The sequence below is a fragment of the Rhamphochromis sp. 'chilingali' genome, assembly GCF_963969265.1.
Source record: "Rhamphochromis sp. 'chilingali' genome assembly, chromosome: 21".
NCBI lineage: Eukaryota > Metazoa > Chordata > Actinopteri > Cichliformes > Cichlidae > Rhamphochromis > Rhamphochromis sp. 'chilingali'.
Genome location: NC_137949.1, coordinates 9454369 through 9477657, shown reverse-complemented (window position 1 = coordinate 9477657; position 23289 = coordinate 9454369). Strand labels below are relative to the sequence as shown.

General features: G+C 44.4%; 1 protein-coding gene across 4 annotated transcripts; it reads right to left on the bottom strand.

The window, feature by feature from the left end:
* Positions 1–986: 986 nt before the first annotated feature.
* Positions 987–14213, bottom strand: tyro3 (TYRO3 protein tyrosine kinase). Of its 4 annotated transcripts, none has more exons than XM_080870145.1 (19): positions 13960–14213; positions 12439–12625; positions 11587–11687; positions 11339–11509; positions 8442–8528; positions 8235–8350; positions 7971–8160; positions 7391–7533; positions 7173–7311; positions 6960–7083; positions 6640–6740; positions 6439–6534; positions 5921–6001; positions 5746–5838; positions 5545–5666; positions 5358–5467; positions 4934–5093; positions 2517–2653; positions 987–2382 (listed from the first exon to the last, which is right to left on the bottom strand). In XM_080870145.1, exons 1-19 carry the CDS (start codon positions 14021–14023, stop codon positions 1959–1961), a joined length of 2646 nt encoding a protein of 881 aa, XP_080726271.1. In that variant the 5' UTR covers positions 14024–14213; the 3' UTR covers positions 987–1958. The 4 variants fall into 4 exon arrangements, with proteins under 4 accessions (XP_080726271.1, XP_080726272.1, XP_080726273.1 ...); XM_080870146.1 differs by having other exon boundaries at positions 7980–8160; XM_080870147.1 differs by having other exon boundaries at positions 6646–6740; positions 7980–8160; positions 13960–14212.
* Positions 14214–23289: the final 9076 nt, after the last annotated feature.

The following is a 23289-nucleotide window of genomic DNA, read 5'->3' as shown; positions in this document are numbered from 1 at the left end:
TTCATTTCTTAAAGTTCTCTCTTTCTCTTATATTTAATATAACCACACTACGGACGGACAAGCGCCTGTTTTTATGCGTTGTCGTTAGCGGACACAGGTGGACACGCGGTAAAACCACCGCGTGTCCGCTTGTTTATGTTCCACATAAACCTTTCACAATAAAGCTCAAGATCCTGTTGAGACTTTTCAAAATAAACTGAATCACGTGAAAGAGCAGATTATTTACGGATGAGAAGTAAAAAAAAGACGCCAGGTGCTAAAAAATAAACGGAAGACTCAAACGTTAGAACAGGCTTTTCCCCGCAGCACGCCGTGTAATAAATACAAAGAAAACGGCAGTCGTTACAACTTATGTCTAAAAATGTATCATTTCATGCATCTGTTAAAACGCCCGACTCCAGGTACACGACGCCCAGCTGAAAACACTTCATGCAAGTCGAGCTGAATTTATTTTTTGTGATTTATATCGTTATCGGACGATATAATTCTTATATCGGGATATGAGATTTTGGTCATATCGCACAGCCCTAGCAGAGACCACAGACTCAGGTTAAGACATCACCGGCTCACTGACACAGCTCGAGGTGTTACGGCTGAATACGAGTCTGTTTAGAGGTGTGAAATGACTGTCAGCTGTTATTGATGGGCATGCGGTAAATAAAGTACGAAGAATCATGTGGAAGAAACAAACCCGCCCTGTGGTGTGACATCACTTCCTGTCTCTTTTACCTCATTTTTTCGTTTTACATTTTAAATACCTGACTTGATCTTTACCCCGTATTTTAGTACATTTATTCCTTAGTAAAGATTTTATTTTGATCCATTTTATTTGAAGAGCTGCAAACCTGTCGATAAATATTTGTCTGATTATTTTTGAATTTGAAAACGGGCAGTAAACGATGAAACTGAAATGATTTCACAGAGCTGGACGCTGATTTTTACTGACCACGGCTGTTTTCAATCTGACCTCAGATCAGAAGACAAAGCGCAGAAAACAGGAAACACTTTATTTAATTATCACTTTCTTACAGACCTGAAGTCAGTGAGACATCACACACAGAGGTAAGAGTGTCGTCATAGCAACACAAGACACTGCAGACACGAACGCAAACCAGGATCAACAAATCAATAAATCAGTTAAGTCTGTCACCATTAAAACTTCAAGTTAATTCAGTAATAACAAAACACAGCTTCACTGTTACAGCAACAGCCACCACCGGGGGCAGCAGAGAGACACTGACAGAGGGTGGGACACACCGTGAAGAAGAAACCAATAGAAGGCACATGTAGGTCACAGAGGCCTCACAGGACACGTCCAGCAGCTTTCACACATCCCATAATTTCTCAACACATCATAAACTAAAATCAAAGCGCTTCAGAAAAATGCTTTGTGAGAGGAGCTTCAGCAGGAAGGTCAAACCTGAAATGTTTCCCTGTTAATACAGGTTCAGTGCAGGGTTGTCCAACTGGAGGTTCCCGGCCCATGTAAGGGTCACAGGTGTGTTCAGGAAACCCCCAGTCTTTCAAAATAAAAGCACAGCTCCAGACCTAAATGGTAATGTCCTCTAAAACACAAGCTGCAAAGAAAATATCCAGGCTGATTAATCGATTAATTAACAGCAAGTGATTAATCATCGAACAAAGAAGCGGCTGCTGATCGATCAATAAAACGTGAATTATTGATTTACTGATCTGAAAATAAAACGTTTATTAATGAAATGAATGTGAGGCGTTTCGGCGCCCCCTTCTGTTTCCTCTCGGTGACTAACAGCATCTCCCTCCGTTACCGATTCACCTGCTGATCGACTCCTTAATGGATCCTTTGACTCTTTGTTCTGAAACGTAGTGGGAGGAGTGGTCGTGATTGTCCCTCAGTGCGTCTCCACCCGCCTGCTGCTCCGTGCCTTAAAGTGAGTCTGATCAGCTGACGGAGGAGCGCTGAGATTGGCCAGTCTGTGTCACACGTTGATGACGACGTCGTCGTCATCTTCGTCCCTCGCCTCCTCCTGTAACGTGTCTGTGGGCCACCTTCCCCCTGCCTCCTCCTCGGAGACTCCACAGGGGCCGGTGATGTACCTGTAGTCACCACCGATGGCAAACGCCGCCCCAGACCCAATCAGCCAGTCTTTCTCCTCGTGCTCCACCTGCCGCTGCCATGGGACGCCCCAGTTTGAAGCCGCCGCCGCCTCCTCAGGCCCTTGGGCCCGGGCTCCTTCCCCATGCTCGCCATTGTCGCCCTCCAGGTTGACGTAGAATAACGGCTCCTTCTGAGGGGAGGCGGGCAACAGGCTGACCCACAGCGCCTCCAGCTGGCCGACCAGCTGCTGGAAGCTGGGCCGACATTTAGGGACAGGACTCCAGCAGCTGTGCATGATCTCATATCTGACAACCACAGAAGAAGAAAGAGGTTAAAGAGTGCACACAGCTGACGTGATCAGCTTTATTTTGAAAGGGGTTTCGTTCTCTGTGTTGTTGTTTCTTCAGTATGTTGTTTGTGTCGTTGTGTACACACTCACATGTCGTCTCTGCAGTCGGCCGGCTTCTTCAGACGTTCTCCTTTGATCAGGAACTCGTAGATCTCCGAATTTTCCACGCCAGGATACGGAGTCTGACCGCGAGTCATGATCTCCCACATCGTCACGCCAAACGCCCACTGACACACACACACACACACACACAGAAGGTCATCATTCGCTGAGTGCACACACCTGAAACTTTTAAAGTCATTATTTTACTCCTAACATGTTCCTTTAGTTTGTTTCCATGACAATCTAATCATGTGACAAAGAGCTGGTCTGCTGACGTAAGGTAGTGTTTATGTCACAGCTTCACTCCTCATCAGCAGATGGCAGTAACGAGCACTACAGCTGTGATGAGGTGACAGCAGAAACCACCTGCACAGGTGTGTTTAAACTAGAGATGGCACGATACCACTTTTTTATGTCCGATACTGATATAAATCCGATATAGTGTTTTTTAATCAAACTGTTTTCTTAATATCTTGCTGCATTTTGTATAAGTTCATACTCAGGTTTAAATAAACAACAACACTAAAGCTATTCTGTTATTCTGTTCTGTAAAAAACACACAGCACCCAAAATATTTCAAAGTTCAGCAAAACTGATCAATCTAATAAACTTAAACCTGCTCCATCCTCCCTATTCTGGTATTTTAAAGAGTACTTAGCAGAAATATTAAGCAACCTAACTAATAGGGCTGCAAACTCCCAGCAAAAAAAATAGGGAACCACCCTCCACCTCCTGATGCTTAATCGACATAATCAACTCTAATTTGATGCAGTGTGAAAAAAAAATGCACAGAAATAAATTATTTTTCAAGAATAATTAAATAGATTCAACATCTTTCTACAACAGAACTGCAGACTGCACAGATGGTACCTTCCCAAAGGAAAAAGTACTATAGCTTACTAGGGTATATTAGACTTAACAGTTACTATATACAGTAATTGACTTATATATATTTTACATCAGATTAAAACTTTGGGTGTAAGATTCAGATAATTATTTATTAAAAGCTCGACATTTTAAATGAGAACAAGAAAGAAAAGTATGTCTTTGTGCCCCCTTTTCCCTGTTAATGCCCTATCGGCCCCCCTGGCTAAACTTTGCTAGATCCGCCCCTGCACAGTTACCAGCCGTCAGCTACGTAGAAAAAGATCCTCGAGTAGAAAGTAATATTAAATAAATTCTAACAACAGCTGATCAAGCTTAAACGTGCTGCTGTTGTTCAGCCGCTGGTTTCTCTCTTTCTGGTGCAAAGTGGGCCAAAAACAAACAAGAGAGACGGAGTCACGACAGAAAAGCCGATCAGCTGATCATTGATCAGTTTCATGATTGAAGTAGCAACAGGAGAGGGAGAGGCAGTCGCTCCATATATCGGTTGTTAAGCTTAAGGCTGGAATGCTTTGCAAACATTCAGAGATGAACTTACACACTTGCTTTACTTCTCTCTGGGAAAAGTTCCTCGGAGATGAAATGCTGGTTTGAGGCTACAAATACACACAGCTGCTCTATCACGTGAGCACACTGCTGCGACGTGCTGAGTTACGCCATGTTGCAAGTTTTGTGAGGTGCTTTTTTGATATTTAACGGATCGGATTACATTTTTTATTTCTCTCCGATATCCGATCCAGTAATTTACGTCAGTATCGGACCGATACGTAACATCGGATCGGTCCATCTCTAGTTTAAACCCGTCTCAGCGTTAAGCTGCTGCAGGTTCACTGATGCCACAAACTCAGCGGCGCCTCCTCTCAGGTCATATCGTCTTTACAGTGGGGTGGCTGTAGCTCAGGTGGCAGAGCAGGTCAGCCACTAATCTGAAGGTCGGTGGTTTGATCTCAGGCTGCCTCCTAGCTGCATGCCAAATATCCTTGGGCAAGATACTAACCCCGTGTTTGCCTACTGGTGGTGGTCAGAGGGCCCGGTGGCACCAGTGTCCGGCAGCCTCGCCTCTGTCAGTGCGCCCCAGGGCAGCTGTGGCTACAATGTAGCTTGCTATCACCAGTGTGTGAATGTGTGTGTGAATGGGTGAATGACTGAATGTAGTGTAAAGCGCTTTGGGGTCCTTAAGGACTAGAAAAGCGCTATACAAATGCAGGCCATTTACCATTTTTACCATTTGCAGAGAACAAAGCGTCCCTGCGTGCTCGCATCAGCACTCGCCTTCTGCTTGATCAGCAAACTTACAATAAGTGCTGAGACATGTCAGCTCATGGATCTGTCAGGATGGATTTTTATGAATCACAGTGTCGAGCTGCCGCCAGGCATCGTTTTCAGGCTGTCTGAACGTGACTATCAGCAGAAACTAAAAAAGAAAAGAGCCTGAAATGTCCTCTGCTCTGAATCAGGATCTGTAATCTGGGACAGCTACGTCACAGACGTCTGTGTGTCCCAGGTGTGTGCGTGCGTACCACATCGCTCTGCGTGGTGTACACGTTGTCAGCCAGACTCTCCAGAGCGATCCACTTGACGGGCAGTTTGGAGACGGAGCCCTGACGGTAATAATCGCCACTGTAGATCTTCTTAGAGAGGCCGAAGTCTGCCACACACACAGTCATGTCCTCGTTCAGCCTGAAACACACACACAGAGCTCGCTAAGGCCGGCACAGCGCCCCCTACACTCAGTTTTATCCTTCATCTTTAAAGTTTCACTTCCATGTAGACGCGCTGAATGTGACACACATGACAGAGCACCAGCAACAGCAGACTCTCAACGTTTGGCTGGAGTGGAAGATTGCTGCCACTCCTCCTCCTCATTTAAACTCACAACAACAACGACTATCTGAAGCGAATCAGATCATTGATCGACTGGTTGGCTGCGATTGGCGGACTGACATGCAGTTTCTGGCGGCGAGGTCTCTGTGGATGATGTTCTTGCTGCTCAGATACTCCATTCCCTGCGAGATGTCCAACATGAACCGGACCAGCGTGTGCAGAGACAGGTCCTAATGCAGAGGCACATTGGTTATTGATCAAAGCATAGCGCGGTTATTGATCAGCTATCGATCAGGGCGTGTCTTACAAACGGCTCGTCTCCCAGCCTGGACAGCAGCAGGAAGGTGTGCAGGTCTCCGTGCTTCATGAACGGCAGAACCACCATCGGGATCGGCAGCCGCTGGCCGGGACGCCGGTGGAGGCTCACTCCTATTGGACAGATCGGCACATTAATCACGCTGCCTGACCTTTGACCTCCGGTTAACCACTGTGTGGTGGGCGGGGTTACCGATGAGCTGGATGACGTTGGGATGGTGGAAGTCCTTCATGTAGGCCGCCTCCTTCAGACACTGCTCGATGTCACCTGACGAGGTGATGTCAGCTGGAGGAAGTCACGTGATCTGGTTATTCAACACATCGGCTGCTTAAAGAAGGAGAAGAAGAAGAAGAAGAGTACAACTCACATTTCAGTACTTTGACCGCCACCTTCTGGACAGACGAGTCCTCAGTCTTCAGGAAGGCCTCACGCACTGAGCCGAACTCACCTGCACAGGTAAACACACCGTGATTTTCTGTTTGCATTTGTTATTTTATTGCACTTTTATTTATGTTTTAACATATTCTACAAATTATTTTCTGACACGTTCAATGAATATTGATATTTTTAAACATTTTGTGTGTGTGCTTGTGACCTCCTGACTCTTGGAGTTTCCTCACACTCAGCACTCTGTTGTATTTTGTACACACACACAGAGCTGAGGTTATACAGGTGTTTCTGTCGTGTTCCCACCACCTGACTGTCACCCATCTATATAAAAGGTCAGGTGACATCAGCGCGAATCATGTGATTTAGTTTCATTTAAAAAAACAAAACAACCCACATCAATTCATAAATTAGTGTTTGTCGCTCTGATTACAAGAGAAGGTGAGGAGTTTGCTGACAGTTCCTGTTTACACGTCTCATTTGTTGTCATAGCGATACCTTTTCCCAGCATGTGTCCGAGCGTCAGCCGCCGCTCAGAAATCAAAACGTCCTTCAGTTTATTCTTCAGCTCGTCGTTGATGCAGAGACCGTCCACTGGGGGGAGACACAGGCAACGAGGTCTGATACACATTCCCGTGTTCATCGTCTGTCACTTGACTCAACATCGTGTCGATCAACAAACACACTGAGCGTGCTCACACTCACAGGTGGACTCCTGCAGGTCCGTCACGTTCCTGTTGAAGGACCGCGCTGCTGTGAAGGACACTGAGGTCTCTGCACCCGGAGACTTGAAGGCCGAGCTGGAAGCATGAAAACACATGAGAGAAACAGCCACAGGCCTGATGCTGGCAGCTCATTGGTTCACACGTGGAAACGTACAGAAACATCTTTAAAAGTTCACATGTTGCGTCTGTTTGGGACTACTTTCAGCTGTGGATAAATAAACTGCTGCAGCGCGTCTGTGGACGCAGGAAGGCGTGCTGCAGTAAGGTCAGTGGTGTGCGTGAACACGTTCGTACCCAAACTGCATCTCCTTCCCGCGGCGCTGAGCGACGACAGCCAGCAGCAGCCCGACGATGGTGGCGACCAGGAGGCCGAGCAGCAGACCGACCCACATGTGGCTCCGCGGGACCCGGACCTGCGCTGAGAGAGCAGCCAGGCAACAATCAATCCATCAATGTCCTTCAAACACCCCGCGGTGACATTTGAGCTGATGTCATGTCTGAGAGTACCTGAAGGGGGCAGCAGCAGCACCGGGGAGCTCCACGGTCCACAGCCCACCGCCGTGCAGGCCGCCACCTGGAAGGACGCGTTAAAGAAACGACCACCTCCAGAGAGGTGGGCGGAGTTCTCCTTAAAGAGGAGTGGCTCCTGCAGGCAGAGATAATGACATCATCACCGTCACCTTCTACCTCCAATCACATTGGAGAGACAGGTACGACTGTCTCACCTGAGCCTCTCCTCCCACAGTCCACTGCACCTTGTAGGCCAACAGTCGACCCTGCAGCTCGTCCACCTGAAGCTCCGCCCACTTCAGAAACAGCTGCTGCTCCGAGAGGTCAAATGTCAGATTCCTGGGGGCCGCGGAGGGCACTGAGGCGGGACACACAGACTCACAGTCACATGTACATAAAAGCACATACGAGCCAACAAAAACTCGGACCGCACATCAACTGATTCCTCTGGTTCTATCGATTCTATTCTCCTGCCGTGTTTTACTGGGTGTTTGTCTCTGTGCTCAGCTGCTCAGGCCTGCAGCTGAATGTGGGTCACTGTGGCTCAAAGGGCCCAGTGTGAGCTCCGCCTGCAGGAGGCGCCGCTGGCCCTGCTGCAGGCCTCACACTGGATTTAGGACACAAACAAAAGCTGATTGTACGCCGAGGACTGGAATCTTCCCAAATACACACACACACACACACACACACACACACAGCTGTAGCTCGTGTTTACTGACTAAACTGTGAGGTAGTAAGACACCAGCTGGTCACATGACACGGTCACATGTTTGCTGCAGGTAACGGTCAGCGCACCTGTCTTACCTGCTTCAGGTGTGTGAAAGTGCAGCCAGGGTGAGAAGGGCGACGCCCCCACCTCGTTCACACAGGAGACCCTGGTGCTGTAGTTGGCGTGACTCCTCAGACCAGTCAGAGTGTGGAGGTGAGGAGGAACCTGGACCTCCCGCTGTGGGAGGTCCCACCTGCGGGTGGAGCGCCTCGACACCTGGTTCAGAGGGGGGGGGAGTGAGGACCTTTTTGAGACCTACAGGTGAGGTATGAGGGTAAGGTGTGCATTACCTGGACGATGCAGGTGGACAGTTCAGAGTGACCAGTGACTCCCGGTTTCCATGACAATGTTACGTTGTTATCCACCATCCCAACGATTTGCAGGCTGACCGGAGCCTCTGGCAGCTCTGAGACACAAAGGCACACTGTTTACAAGCCACGCCCACACATAGCCATGCAATCACAGCTCAACGTACACCTGTGTGGGTGTGGCCTCACCTTTGATGTGAGCGGTTCCAGTTCTGGACACGGAGACGCCCCTGGCATTCTTCGCTTCACAGTAAAACTTGATGCTGCTGTTCACACCTGCGCGCACACACACACATTAATCGCACACACAGAGGAGCTCCAGGCGCATTATGGGTGATGTAGTTTAACACAGATGACACAAGAAACTGTGTGTGCGCGTGTGTAAAGCTTCCATTTACACTGAAGCTGAGTGTGAGAACACTGGGCGTGAGCTGACAGCAGGAGAGCAGCACATCCAGAAGGCCCTTAGTAAATGTGTTTATCCAGGATAGAAGGACAACTGCTGCCTGCCTGAAAACCCTCAGTGATCCCGTGCGTGCCAGCTGAAACACTTTTTCTCTAAACACCGCATCTCTGTGGATTTTAAATCCTAAACACTGGTCCACCCCAAGGATCGGGTCCCCCGACACAGAGTAACATAGTGTACGCAGTTAAGTGCAGGAGGATTGGCAGGATTTATACATCGGGGAAACCAAACAACCTCTGGTGAAGAGGATGGACCAACACAGAAGAGCCACCTCATCAGGCCAGGACTTTGCAGTCTGTTCACACCTACAGGCCAGTGGACACTCTTTCAGTGATGAGGATGTAACATCCTGGACAGGGAGGAACGCTGGTTTGAGGGCGGAGTCAAGGAGGCCATTTACGTGAAAAGGGAAAGACTATCTCTGAATGGAGGAGGGGCCTAAGGCTCCATCTGTCACCATCTTACATGCTGTGATTGCAGCCATTCAACTCTCTGTGAATTGGACTCATGGACACTGATCAGTGATAAATCAGTTTGCATATCAGTGATCATAAACTGACCTCCCAGCCCAGTGGTTCCCAAACTTTTTCGCTGGGCCCCCCTTTGTTTTACAGAAAAATGTTCGCGCCCCCCCTCGCTCGCACACATTTTTTTTTAAAACTCATTTTTTGCGTTTCCGTGTGGACGAGGAATACAGAGTTCGTCACACAACGTCAAAGGTATGTGCCTTTTTTCACGTCAGCTGTGCACCACATTATTGCTTACATGAGAGGAATTGCAGAATAGCAGATAAACAGTATTTTGTCTCTGTCTGCAGGTTTTACAGCTTACATACACACACAGTTACTGTCCCTCCATTCACAAAGGCAGAGGCGTCACGGTGTGATTATTTTACATGTAGTTGTTTTTTCCTGTGTAATAATATTCAACATTGCATCAATACATTTTCCAAAAATGCCTCTCTGTGCAAAATGTGTTCAAAAAAATAACAGCTGTGGGATCCTGTTAGTCCATGATTTGAACCGGGGGAACAAATTGTGGCAGGATCAGCCTGATGTTATTTGTAACCTGCTGTAACTTTACTGTGTAAAGAGCTAACATCTCCAAAATGTCAGGAGTAGTTAGTCATTACAAGAAGTGTTTGTGAACTAAAAATCAAGAATGTGGGATCCTGTTTGTCTGTGATTTGAACAGCCCAACGCTGCTCCCGATGCAGGGAAAACCAATAATGCAGGGAGACCTACCTCAGCACCTGTGCAGGTGAAGCCAAAGGGCAGATTTGCTTCACCATATTTTCTAGTCTTTGGCTTAGAATGAAGTTGGTTTGGAAACATATTCAGCGATGCTTCATCTCCTGCTTTGCGTTTGTGTGGGCGTCCCGTGCTAGCAGTGTCCAAGCGTTGTGTTGTGTTTTTTTTCCCTTTTCATGCCGCGCCCCCCCTTGCAATGGCTCTGCGCCCCCCTAGGGGGCGGGCCCCACACTTTGGGAAGGTCTGTCCCAGCCTATCGTGAGTCAGTGGTGCGAGTATCAGGCTACGTCCACACTAACACGTTTTCGTTTGAAAACGCATCATTTTCTCTCAGTTTTGGCCTCCTGTCCACACTGAGACGGCGTTTTGGCTCAAGGACAACGCAGCGTTTTGAAAACGGTGCTTTCGTGTCACAGTGTGGAAAACTGAGACTTTTTGAAAACAATGACACGTTAGTCATGTGATGCAGTCATGTGACCAATTAAACTAAGATGGCGTTATACAGCAGCTGCTCTGACAGCCCTGTTAAAGATGAACATCAGTCTGCACGTGCTCCAGAGAGCTGTTCTTCACATTCTTTTCACTCGCTTTTGCAACTTTGTACCTTTGTGTTACTCGCAGCAACGACTCCACCTCATTGCGAGTCCATTTAACAAACTCGCTGCTTTTCCTCGACATTTTGCCGCGACACTTCAAAGAGCCGGAAAGTAAATAGGCGGCAGAGAGAAATGAGGCAGGTCGAGTCTTCTTGCGTTTCACGCATGCGCAGGACTGGAACGTAGGCATTTTCGACCGTTTCAATGTGGACGCACAACTCTGTGAAAACGACTGATAGTGTGGAGGCGGAGCGCTTTCAGACAAAAATGCCATTTTCAAATCCATCCGGGCCAGTGTGGACGTAGCACATGTGCTGTTTGTAAACTGAAGAGGTCAGCTGATGACGTTTCTCCCACTGCAAACACCCCCCCCCCCCCCCCCCCCCACACACACACACACACACACACTCTGAATATCAGAGATATTTTAGGTATGAATCAGCTGAGGCTGTGTGGGAGAACTTTAATCTGGAGAAACACGGCGTGATCTGGCTCCAGTTAAACCGACCTGTGGATTAAATCCAGCTTTTGTGTGTGTGTGTGTGTGTGTGTGTGTGTGTGTGTGTGTGTGTGCGCGCGCGCATTGGCGTGTCGTTAACTGCTGAATAATGGGGTCATAAAGCTGTGTCTGACTCATTTATCAAACAGGTGTGTGTTTTATCGTTTCAGTAATAACGTTTCTGAATTTAAATGGCACACTGTAGCTCCTCCCACAGGCTGGTTGATACTTGAGGACCTTTCCCATGATGCACCTGGATGTCATTTTTCTCTGACCTGGGACGTGAAGGATGGAAGGTGAGGGTCTGGGCTCCCCCTCCTGGACTCCTCCCAGCCACCACAGCACCTCCACGGGCTCGGGGGGGCCGATGGCGGCACAGGTCAGGTTGAAGGGTGTGCCGGCGAACATCGCCACATCCTGAGGCTCCTGGGTGAAGTGAGGAACTCCTGCAGGAAGAAGAGGAGGTGAACCTGGAGCATGATGGGAAACGTGAGGAGGAGGCGACCATGTTCAGGGTCCTCACCTTCCACTGTAATCCAGGCTCGCTCAGAGGAGAAGGTCAGGCCGTGGAACTCCACCTCACACCAGTACTGACCCGCATCCTGCTGCTGGACCGACTTCACACTGAAACAGACCACAACATCAGACCCAATAACAGTCACACAGCACCGGCCCAGCACAGAGCAAGGTTCATGAGAGCTTTGGATCCACGAGCTGAGGGCTCTGCTTCAAACATCTGCACCTCACGTAGCAGGAAGGGACCAAATTTGGACCAGAGGGTGGAGTGGTTGGTGTTACTGTGACGATAAGCAAATCAGGCCCATTGAGTCTTTGTTTAGTCACTGAAACAGCCACAGCGCCATCATCAGGCCAGGTGCTGAATTTCAGCAGCATGCCCACTTTTTCCTCTTTGGGCGTCCTGTCAGATCACGGAGGAGGAAGCGCTCAGTCTGGAGTCCGAACACCTGCAGCCTGGAATCAAACCTAGGATCGCCTCCGCCAGATGTCAGTGGGCTTTTCATTTCACCTTTTAAAGGAGCGACACAGATGGAGGAGGTGGTGTTGGAAGGAGATAAGAGTTCAAAGCTGCTTTCTTACAGTGGATTTAGCCTAAAAACTTTAATATTGTGTTTCTTCCCTTTTAGAAGGGAGACTGTGATGCTTCACACTGAAGGAATAACCTCCGGCTGAGTCAGCAGGAAGCAGCCGCGGAGTGAGCGCCGCTGGCTGATAATTAAACGAAGAGACAAACGTGGTTTGACAGTACGATGACATCACAGCACTCTGGCAGCCCCGCCCCCCAGTCTGAAAAGCACTTTCAGGAAATCAAACGAAACGTTAGTAGAAAAACATTGATCGACTGAGTGTTCTGCACCTGTGTGATGTCTCCCAGTGCTGCTCTCCCAGTGTGAGGAACACCTGATCTGTGCTGTACAGCTTCTCGCCATCCTTCATCCAGGTGATCTCCGGCTCCGTCACGCCTTCTACTGCACAGCCCAGCCGCACCTCGTTCCCCTGAGACACCGTCTGATTGGACGGATGCTTTGTGAACACCACACCTGCTGGAGTAGGAGGAGTCGGCTTGATCCATTCACCCAAGCTCTTCAGTCTGAATCATTTCTTTTGTCATACTGAAAGTTTAACACGTTTTCATCAGCAGATCTGTGTGTGTGTGTGTTTTCCACGCAGCAGTGTTTCATCTCAAACTTAACACACTTCTCTGAACTTTCTGGAACAGCCTCATCATCACTGACGTCCTCCATAAGAACTTCATTCAGAAGCTGCCTGAGAATCTATTATTTTATCTTCCTTCAGTCTCTCCCCGATCACTGATCAATAATCTGAACATTTAAAGGGTTCATGAAAATACAGGAGCTCAAACAGTTCAACTGCTTTTATTTTGAAAGTCTGACTGAAACCCAATCAAACATCAGATCCAATCAGAGAGCAGCCAGGTGAAAGCCTTTCTATGCGCTGATGACATCACAAGGCAGCAGTCATCACTTCCTGGAAGGATGACGTGATGGTGCACTGGGCGAAGCATCAGTAAAAATACCAATAACCAATACTAATCAATGCTCCGCCCCTGTGAGCAGACTAACTCTGTGGTTCAGTCTGACACACAAACAGGTGAGGCGCTACAGGTGTTCATGTGATCCTGAAACTTCGGGATTTAGACGTGATATCAATAAAAGAGTTTAGATTATTTTTTACTTGAAACCTGAGGACATGAACTCAGAGCTGTGCTGAGAAGTCTGATGATTTAACCTGAGGAACTCTGGTTATTCTGCAGTGTGTGCGCGCGCATGTTTACAGGTGAGTTGCAACACACCCGCAGTGACGTGGGTCCTGAATAAAATGACTGACAGCTTCACATCATGACTCGGGGACCATAAAAGCTTCCCGAAGCCCACGGCTTCAGTATCAGCCCGGAAAGCTGCACTTTGCCCCCTGACCTCTGTTTACGAGTCCCCACACCAAACTCCATTTAAGAACTGCCCGATATAATGTGTCTGCGAGCTGCTCCACGTGCTGTAAATGACTTCATGGCATGACCTCTTTAGTTTGTCACGAGCCTGAAGGTAAATCGTCGCGAACGCAACAAACCAGAAAGAACTCGGTTAAAATGTGAAGTTGTCACGGGTTCGGGTCAGAGCAGGGGTCTGTACGTTAGAAAAAAAGCGAACCAGCTTCAGATAAACGCTGCTTGGTGTGACTCGCGTTGCCGATTTACTGAGAGGCTCCATCACCTCGGAGCGTCAGGTGAGCCTAACCCTGTGAGTGTCTGACAGGCGGTAAAATCTTTAAATCTGACAATTTTCGGGCGGAGTTCGGCGGATGTAAAGCGGTCGCATTAGCTCCTGTGCTAACTGCCCACGACCCCCGGGACACTCACCGCTCCCACAGCTCCCCGCGGGGCTCCGCAGGGATAACACGACGATCCACAGCAGCAGCTTCATCTCCGCATCCTCCTCTTCCTCCGGCTCGGTCTGTCCGTCACGGGAGCCTCACTGCCCAGCGGACCAAGAGGAGGAGGAGTGACTGATGAAGATCATGAAAACAAAGGAGAATAGCTCGACACTCCGGGAAAACTTCTCCTCCGTTTGTTTTCCCACAAACTCCGACCCGCCAATTTACCCAGCGCGAGGTCGCGCGGGCCGGATGCGCCTTCACAATAAAAGTTACACGCTAAACTAAAATTTCATTATCATTAAATAGCAGGGTTATTATAGTTAAATAAAACTAAATATGAAAATAAAAACACATTCTAATTAACTAAAATAAATAATCAGTTTCATTAAATAGCAGTGTTATTATGATTAAATAAAACTGAACTAAAATTAAAAGTGACTGAAAACTGAGTCAAAACGGAATAAAAACTAATTAGGCACTACAATAACTCTGTTAAACACACCTTTTTTTGCATTATTCTTACAGATGTTATTTAAAAACACCAGAATTACTTTTTCTTCAGTTTGGTTCATATTTTCTGCTTTTAATCTATAAATAATTTTTGTTTTACTTTGTTTCAGCCCATTCCATGTTTTCTTATATTTCTTTTAACATTTTTATTATGACACATTTTTCCATTTGTTTCGTTGTTGTTTTCTTTATTTCTTTTCTAGTAAATATGTATGGGCGTCATTATATTTAATCATATCAGTGGGATTCAAACCGGAAGTGCAGCTGACTTTCAGTTGTTTCACAGATGATACCGGTGGTGTGTGTGGGGTTTTGTTTTTTTACTGCGCATGACCGCCACCTGCTGGTGTGACATCAGAGTTCAGGTAGTTTCCGCCTGATGCGGAGTACTCGGATACTTTGGAATAACGGCTTTAATCAATGATCAGTGTGTTTCAGTCGATTGATTTTGACAGTTCATTGCAATATTTTTGCTTCAGGTTTTTTTTTTTTTTACCGTTTTCTTTGACATCATAGTTGCTAAATTATTTCAATTTCCTTTGGAAAAGTTTTCATGTCACTTTTAATTTTACTAATTTTATTTCCATTTAGTTTCATTAGTTTTACTTTTTCATCCAAATTTTATTCTCCTGTTAAAAAAAATAGTGACTTCAGTTTCACATTCATTTAATTTAATTTCATTACTCATACAGTGTTGGAACAGAACACATCACAGTAATCACATTACTGTTTTCAGTAATGTGATTACTGCATGGATTAGGTAATCACATTACAGTTACAGGCTCTTCAGTTATCTGTACGTACTCAGCTGGTTTTGGGTGGTGTGCAGGGGCAGGGCGATAGTGGAGCAGCTGTAGGAGTGTGGACGTGAAGAGATGGACACGGTAGCACCAAAGTAATATAATGACTTACTTTTCTTTAATGCAGTTGCTCCCTGGGGGAAGTAACGAGTCTGGATAAGCAGTTGTCCTCAGTGGAGGGTGAGAAGTGTTGCTGGGATGACTGTTACTGATTTACTGAGGCTCCCTGTTAAATCCTGAGTTTAAAATCCTGCTCCTCATATACAAGCTCAGATGATACAGGTGTGTAACGGAGGCCAGGGGTTCCATCACGCACCTGTATTTGTATTCATTTGAGTGATTGATATTTTAACAACTAAATAAAAAAAGAAACACATTTGTGGTAGTGATTCTTTATTAGGTCATTAGCTGGTATCTATGGCTACGTTCACACTGCAGGCGAAAGCGCATCCAATCCGACTTTTGTGACCCTCTGCGACCCATATCCGATCATGGTGTGACAGTGTGAACGGCACAAATCCGATATTTTCAAATCCGATCTGGGTCACTTTCGTATGTGGTCCTGAATCCGATACATATCTGATGTTTTATAAAGCGGCTGCTGTTTGATGGTCATGTAGCATTAAATCCGTCTTTTACGTCACTGACACAAGACAGACGCCGATTATCAGCGCCGAGAAGACATCGCGAACGCTTCCTGGCCATCCAGTGTAGATGTCAGTGAAACTGTTGGGAAGACAACGTTGGAGAAACGTGAACATTTTATTTGTACTGTATAACCTGCAGATTCTGACAGAAATCTGCAGCTATCCTTTGAAGCACCGCTCCTCTCTTAAACAGCAATAAGGATCATTATTAGGACGTATGTAGATAACAAAATAACTTTATACCTTAAAGCAAAAATTGGGAAACGTAAAGTCCGAAGTCTTTATATTAAGGCCATCAGCAAACATACTGTTGCTCTGGGTCTAAACAGAGCGCGCTGTGTGTGACGTCTTGTTTTGCGCATGCGGGCCGCTTTGAGCGTTCACACTAGAGCGCATTTGCTGTCGCATTTTTTTGTAGTGTGAACGAGCAGACAAAAAAAAAAAAATCGGATTTGATCCAAAAATCGGAATTGAGCATTAAGACCTGCAGAGTGAACGTAGCCTAAGTGAATACACAGAGTGAGTGGACATCATACTTGTGTCAGGAAGAAGAACCTGAGTTCTATCATTGGTCTGTAACCAAAATTCTTTGTGTTTTAAGAGCAGTGTGCTAACAGTACTCGCCTCCCTGGTGTTTTCCTTTGCAGCCCAATCACCTGCTCGTGAGCTCCTGGAGCGAACCAAAGTGTGAGTTAGGGGAGAGTTTTACTTTAAATAGTGTGGTTGACATCTATGTGTTATTGAATTAGTTATAGGACAAATATAAATATGTGTTTCATGTGTTGTATTGTGGTTTAATGTTTGTGGACGTTTCTGTTTTCATCTGGTTTGCGAACCCCAGACTTGGTCTGTTTCTATGGAGCGCCAGGACTGCCATAATGAATTAATTAAATAAACCATTAAATAATTAATTTAATGTGTCAATAATTAATTAAAATTGGAATTAATTAATTAAATAAATAGTTATAACACATGTAATTAATTAATTATTGACACATTTAATTAATTATTTATGTATTTCACATTTTAATTAATTGTTGACACATTTAATTAATTGTTGACACATTTAATTAATTATTTAATGATATATTTATTTATTTCATTTTGGCAGTCCTGACGCCTGGCTCTCATCATGAAATAATTTTATCTGTCAGCCTCACCCATCAAACTCAGGGGGCGGGGTTAACGCTGCCCATGCAGCTTCTCTAACATTTGATTGGTTGCCGTGCAAAGTAAGTCAAAACAGGTCGATCCTAGATAATCGATTGCTTGTGTAGACTTGGGGCAGCCAGGTATCCCAGAATGCAGATCAAATCACAGGCAGCAATGGTGGTGGTGTAGTTTTAAAATACCCCGTTTTTCTGTCACCAGCTACACTTTTAACAGTGTTTTAGCCGCGAATGTCGCGACGTATGTCTGGTCAGGTTGTCAACATAGAACATGTTTGCAAAAGTGCTCAGATGTTTTCAGAGATTTCACTAGCTCTGCTAACAGTTAGCATGCAGAGTGCACCGAGGGGGTTACGTTAACCGGTTTGTTTACATATTCCACTCTCCGTGTTCCACATGTTGCATTCGCAGATTCTCATTTTCACCGAACGATCGTCTCTTTCCGCCTGGTCTTGTGTCTCTGTGCTTCTGTAACATAAAGAACGAGCTGACATTTTTCTCACGAAACCAGCGATCAGCTCAACAGACCCTCAGTTTACCTGCATGCATCCTCCTCCTCATCTGTCAGCTGTTTAACACCTGCTGCTAATTCAAGAAACACGCCTACGTTACCTGGTGATAGTCACAATTTAACTGGGCAGCCGGTGCTCGATATAACGCAATGTCAGCGCATTTTTCTGCACAAGATAAGTAAATATAGTGTTTTCCCCGAGCGCAGAGCTGCTGGAGCTTGTTTCCTTACAGAGCACTTTATAGGCGAACCAGCTTCATCAGCGGCTGATGTCCAATCACCGGCACACAGCTTTCAAACCTCAGCTGAGTTTTAGCTCTCAGTGGTTAAACGCTGGACTTCATTCACTCAGGTTCTGTCTGTCGGGTCACGTTTACTTCGCTGTTTTATTTACAACTGAGCAAATCAGTTTGGCTGAGGTTAAAGTTACGTTTCATAACTGCATAGTTTCACAGACGTTTAATGGTTCACTGGCACATGTGTTAGACTGAACTATCATCTAAATATCATCTGTTTTTTAATAGTTATTCAACTGTATTCTAAGCACCAGCTGTCTGTTAGAATGTGATTTTTTTTCTCTCTCTGTTGGCAGAGGTATAAAAATGCGCAGGAAATTCTGACGTGCATGGCAAACTTCACCGACGATATTTAGGGAGGAATAAACACACATCAAACATAAATGAACCATTTGCCTGTCTCCATAATTGAGAGCATTTTCTCTTCTTATGTCAATACTCTCTCTCTCTCTCTTTTTTTTTGCTTTTTCGGTCATGTTATGTTTACCTGTCAAAGGCTTGTTACAAACTATGAAACACATCGTGCAGACTTCTGGATGTTAGAAGAAAACTAATACTGCTCATGAAGGAGACTAAAGGCAGGAAGGTGTCCTTTAAAACTAAACATGTTAATAGGACCTCCCTATTTATATCATAGTTTATGATATAGCACGTGTATTTCAGTAACAGCCTGCTGATTTCAGTGTGGTGGTGAACAGTCGCACAGCTCACGTAGGTGTTATCTGTGATACTCCTTAACTATAATTTATCCAAGTTAACTTCAGTTAACCATTCAGACAGTTCTTTTGCGATGAAAAACATAAACACCCATGCTGCCGGGAGGTTTCCTCAGTGCCAGGTGTTAACATTATAGCTGCTTATGCAGTAACCATGGTAACCACGGACTCTGAGCGGCTGGATCGACGGAGGTCAGACGACAATTTTACATGTATGATCTTAAAACAGGACACAGCCACTATACGTGCTGGCCTCATATCAAATGTGAAGGCAGACTGAGTCTATGTTTGACGTTTGTTTATATCTAATCTTCCTTTTCAAACATTTAAACAGCAGCGAGTCTGCAGCTGAGGGAATACAAACTCAAATTGTCGGAACAGGTTTGCTCATTTCTTGGATTCATTTGGTGATTTATTAAATGTATAACTGTTATTCTAATCTGCTGCTGAGTCTCTTACACTTTTCTTTATGCTGTATATTTTCATGTCTCTGGAATAGTTGGCAGTTAGATAGTCAGCTGGGAAACTTTGTGTTAACTCATGGAGCTGAGGATATCGTGGATATGCTGACCTCGCTGCGTGGTGTACAGAGCGAGGTCAGCATGATTAATATTCACTATAAAAATATTAGCCGAACATCATGAAGTCTGTATGTGTTTCATAGTGTCGAACAACCTTTGTACAGTTAAAGCCAGCAGTTACTACATGACAGAAACACCAACGTTATCTCTTTTATGCGTTTATACACAGGTCACGCTGATTACTGAACAAAAACCCAAAGATCAGATGTTAAACAGATTTATTTGCTCTCTCTCCTCCTTAAACATGTTTTTAATGTTAGTTATAATTCAGAATTGGCGACTGAAACACGTAGGACACATAAGAACTTCAGGAAATAAAACACTGATAAATATAACCTCAGTAAAAGAAGTCAGCGGGGGTTACTACAGCTGTGTACCGGGGCCTGCGCTTTGTCGGTGGGATTGCTTGCGAGGCGAGCGTGTCTATCCCACGCTTTGCCGTGAGACTGGGCAGACATCTCCGAAATCATCGAAGCACTTTTGCAAAGAGGCTGTATCTTGACAAACCGACACATGAAGATTAAACCACTACATTCTCGGCTAAAAAAATATTAAAACGGTATTTGGTGACACACAAACAGGGTTTTTCAAAGTTCAGTTCTGTTAGCTTCCACATGCCGGTTGTTGTGTGCTAGAAACAATGGCCACCAGGCCAAAGCAATGGTTTTGACTCGATCAGCGTTAACCCCGCCCCCTGAGTTTGATGGGTGAGGCTGACAGATAAAATTATTTCATGATGAGAGCCAGGCACCAGGACTGCCAAAATGAAATAAATAAATATATCATTAAATAATTAATTAAATGTGTCAATAATTAATTAAATGTGTCAATAATTAATTACATGTATCATAACTATTTAATTAATTAATTCCAATTTTAATTAATTATTGCCACATTTAATTAATTATTTAATGGTGTATTTAATTAATTCATTATGGCAGTCCTGGCGCTCCATATGTTCCAGGTGCTCACCTCCATCAGGTGGAGTGTGAAAGGAAGCCTGCTGGGTTCTGCTGTGTGTAAACTCGGCTCTCTTTAATAAAGTCTTCCAGTCGATGGATAAATGCAGTGTTGGGCAAGTTACTTAAATAATTAATTATAGTTACTAGTTACTTCTTCAAAAAAGTAACTGAGTTAGTAACTGAGTTACAAGATTCTAAAAGTAATTAATTACTTGAAAAGTAACTATTGTGTTACTTAAAATAAACGTTTAACCCTCTGAGGTCCAGGGTATAATTGGCCATTTTAACCACTTTGATGTTTCCTCCACATTTCACCTTTAAAAACTGTTTATTTGCCGTGTTTGGTCTCATCCTTTTCAGCACAACCTCACATGTCTGAATTTACAGTCATGTTTTCATTTTGACAAACTGTATTAACAACATTGATCTAGAATCAGACAAAAAACATAAAATCTGAGAGTTCGTTGAATCATATTTCATAACTTTAAATGCAAATATTTGTCAGTTTTAAAATCATATGCACAAGTTTTGCAAACAAAGTTATTTGCAGCAATTTACCTTTTACCCTTTTTTTATAACCACTTGAAACTGTTTACAGAACAATCAGCTGTTCTGCATTTAATAAGACAAATTATTTGTGCCACTCCAAAGGAGAACATCACAGCCTGATACCTGCAGGTCTGACAGCAGCAGGTGTATCCAGGGGCGGAGCGTGGGGGTGGCTTACGGGGCTTAAGCCCGGGTTGTTTTGTCAGAAGCCCGGGGTATTTTGGAGTGTAATTTTTTCATAGTTAGATGCCTGGCTGACAACTGTATAAAACAAAAAGTACACACAATATTCGAAGCACATAGTGCACACTGTGGGAATTTACGACTGTGCGTGAATCCCCCCCTGATATTGGTATGATCCAAGCTCAGGCACTAAGCGACTGAGCGAGGGGGCGGGGCAGCTGCTGCCCGTGAGTGCGCTGTTGGAGAGACGGAGCCAGCCATACTAAGGAGAGCTTAAGTTTGACCAGGTACCAAAGCAAATCATTCGTACCGTACAAATAATGTAAATATGACGGTGCATCACGAAAGATTGATATCAAACTGATCACTTGACCAATATTACGTTACTTGCTCTTCAAGTGAATCAACAAATGGCAAAATGAAAAGCCGAACAAATGCTATTTTTTTTAGAGAGTCTTAGCTTACATGTGTTTATTTCATATTTTCAGTTCTTACCCTCCCCGACTAAATCGGTTTCAGTTATGTACTGAAACATAAGAATGGACATTCGAGGGTTCTTTCAAAGAAAAAACTCAGGTAAATGTTATTTTATATATTATGCTTTGTATGTTGTTCAGTATATTTCTATGCAAAACAAGAGGGATTTCAGTACACAGCAGGATATTCACATTTGTAACCAGATATTTACACTTTAGGGAGAAAACATAAAACATTTTTACTGTACAACATCAATTTAGAGTAAACTTTTGTTTTAGATAAATATTGAAATATATTTTGAATTAGTTAAATGTCAGAATAAAGAGAGACAGAGCTATTTTTATCACTTTCATTAAATTTAGGAGTACATGTACACTAAATTTATTGTTAATTAATAAGAAAACTCCAGACGATTCCATTCTGAGCTGAAGAAGCTTCTGATAGGTTAGTAGAGTCCATGTGAGTAAACTGGTGGCACAGCTGTGGATGCATATAAGGCAAAACACAGAGCCTGTTTTTTTGACATGGGAAAATCAAGAGATGTCAACCAAAACACCAGGAAAAGAACTGTGGAGCTCCATAAATGTGGCTCAAGTTTGAATACAATTTGGTGCCATTTACAATTAAGAAATACAGATAGTTTCTCTCTTTACTCTTAAAGTTAACAAATATGTTTTTATATTTATCAATCTAAAAAAATAAACATTTAGTCTGATTTGATGTTACAATTAAAAAAGTGTTTTTATCTGAAGAGTAAATATCTGGTTTCAACTGTATATTTGATGATTGTCAGCACAAAGAGGGAGAGAGAGGAGAACGAGGACAGAACAGATGAACAAGAGCAGGTGAGACACACATGTTAGTCAAATGGTTGTTTACCAAAAGTATCACCGTATCATAGGTCCTCATGTATCTCGTACCTAGTGTTTCTTTTTAGGTTTGCTATTTTTCAAATTCTGTATTTATTAAGTTTTGCAGGCTTGTTTGCACAACAAGGCTAAATAATTATATAAACTTTTCTCAATCTAAATATTGTACTTTGGTAGAATTAAAAAATAAGTGTAGTGCAGGTCTATGATGATTTTTAGTGCTACTATCATCTAGTTCTGATTCTGGTTCTGTCTTGGTTAAGTCCTCAGTAGTCCTGATTTTGAACTGTTGTAGTCCTGTTTTAATTCTGGATCAGTTCTGGGTCTGGTTGAATTGGGGTTTAGTCCTCGTGTCTTGATGCAGCCCTGACCTTGTTCTGCCTTGCTGCTTAATTAAAAAACTAGTTTAAGGTGTCCTGCACATGTGATATATATTTTTCCCTATATGAAGTCATTCTTTTTTGAACAGAGCCTATTAATCTTTTAGTCATTTCTACACCCCCCCCCCCCCCAAAAAAAAAAAAAAAAATCCCACATGCATACTACTCTTTGGGCTAAGCCCCGGGTGTTTCAAATGTCTGGCTCCGCCTCTGGGTGTATCACTCCTGTTTCTACCTGGAGACAACAGTCGCCTCATTGTTCTGACACACAACACAAAACTATCCACAACACTACACACTAACTACACACCCCAAACACGCTAAACGTCAAACGTATCCCATCACTGGATAAATGTGATTCCAGTCTCATGCCGTTTCGTTTGGACTGACACGTGGATTGTGTGTCTACTCACTGCGCATGACCGCCACCTGCTGGTGGGATTCATAGTTCAGGTAGTTTCATCCTCTGCCTCCTGATTAAGAGTACTCGGATACTTTGGAATAAAAACGGTAGTAAACAATTATCAAAGTTTAAGTTTCATTTTCACAAATAATAAAAAAAACTTTTTATTTAGATTTTATTTTAAACATTTGTTCATCTTTCCGCTGATCTGAAGTCAGATTCAGTTATGAAACACAGCAGCAGACCTCTGTGTATGTATG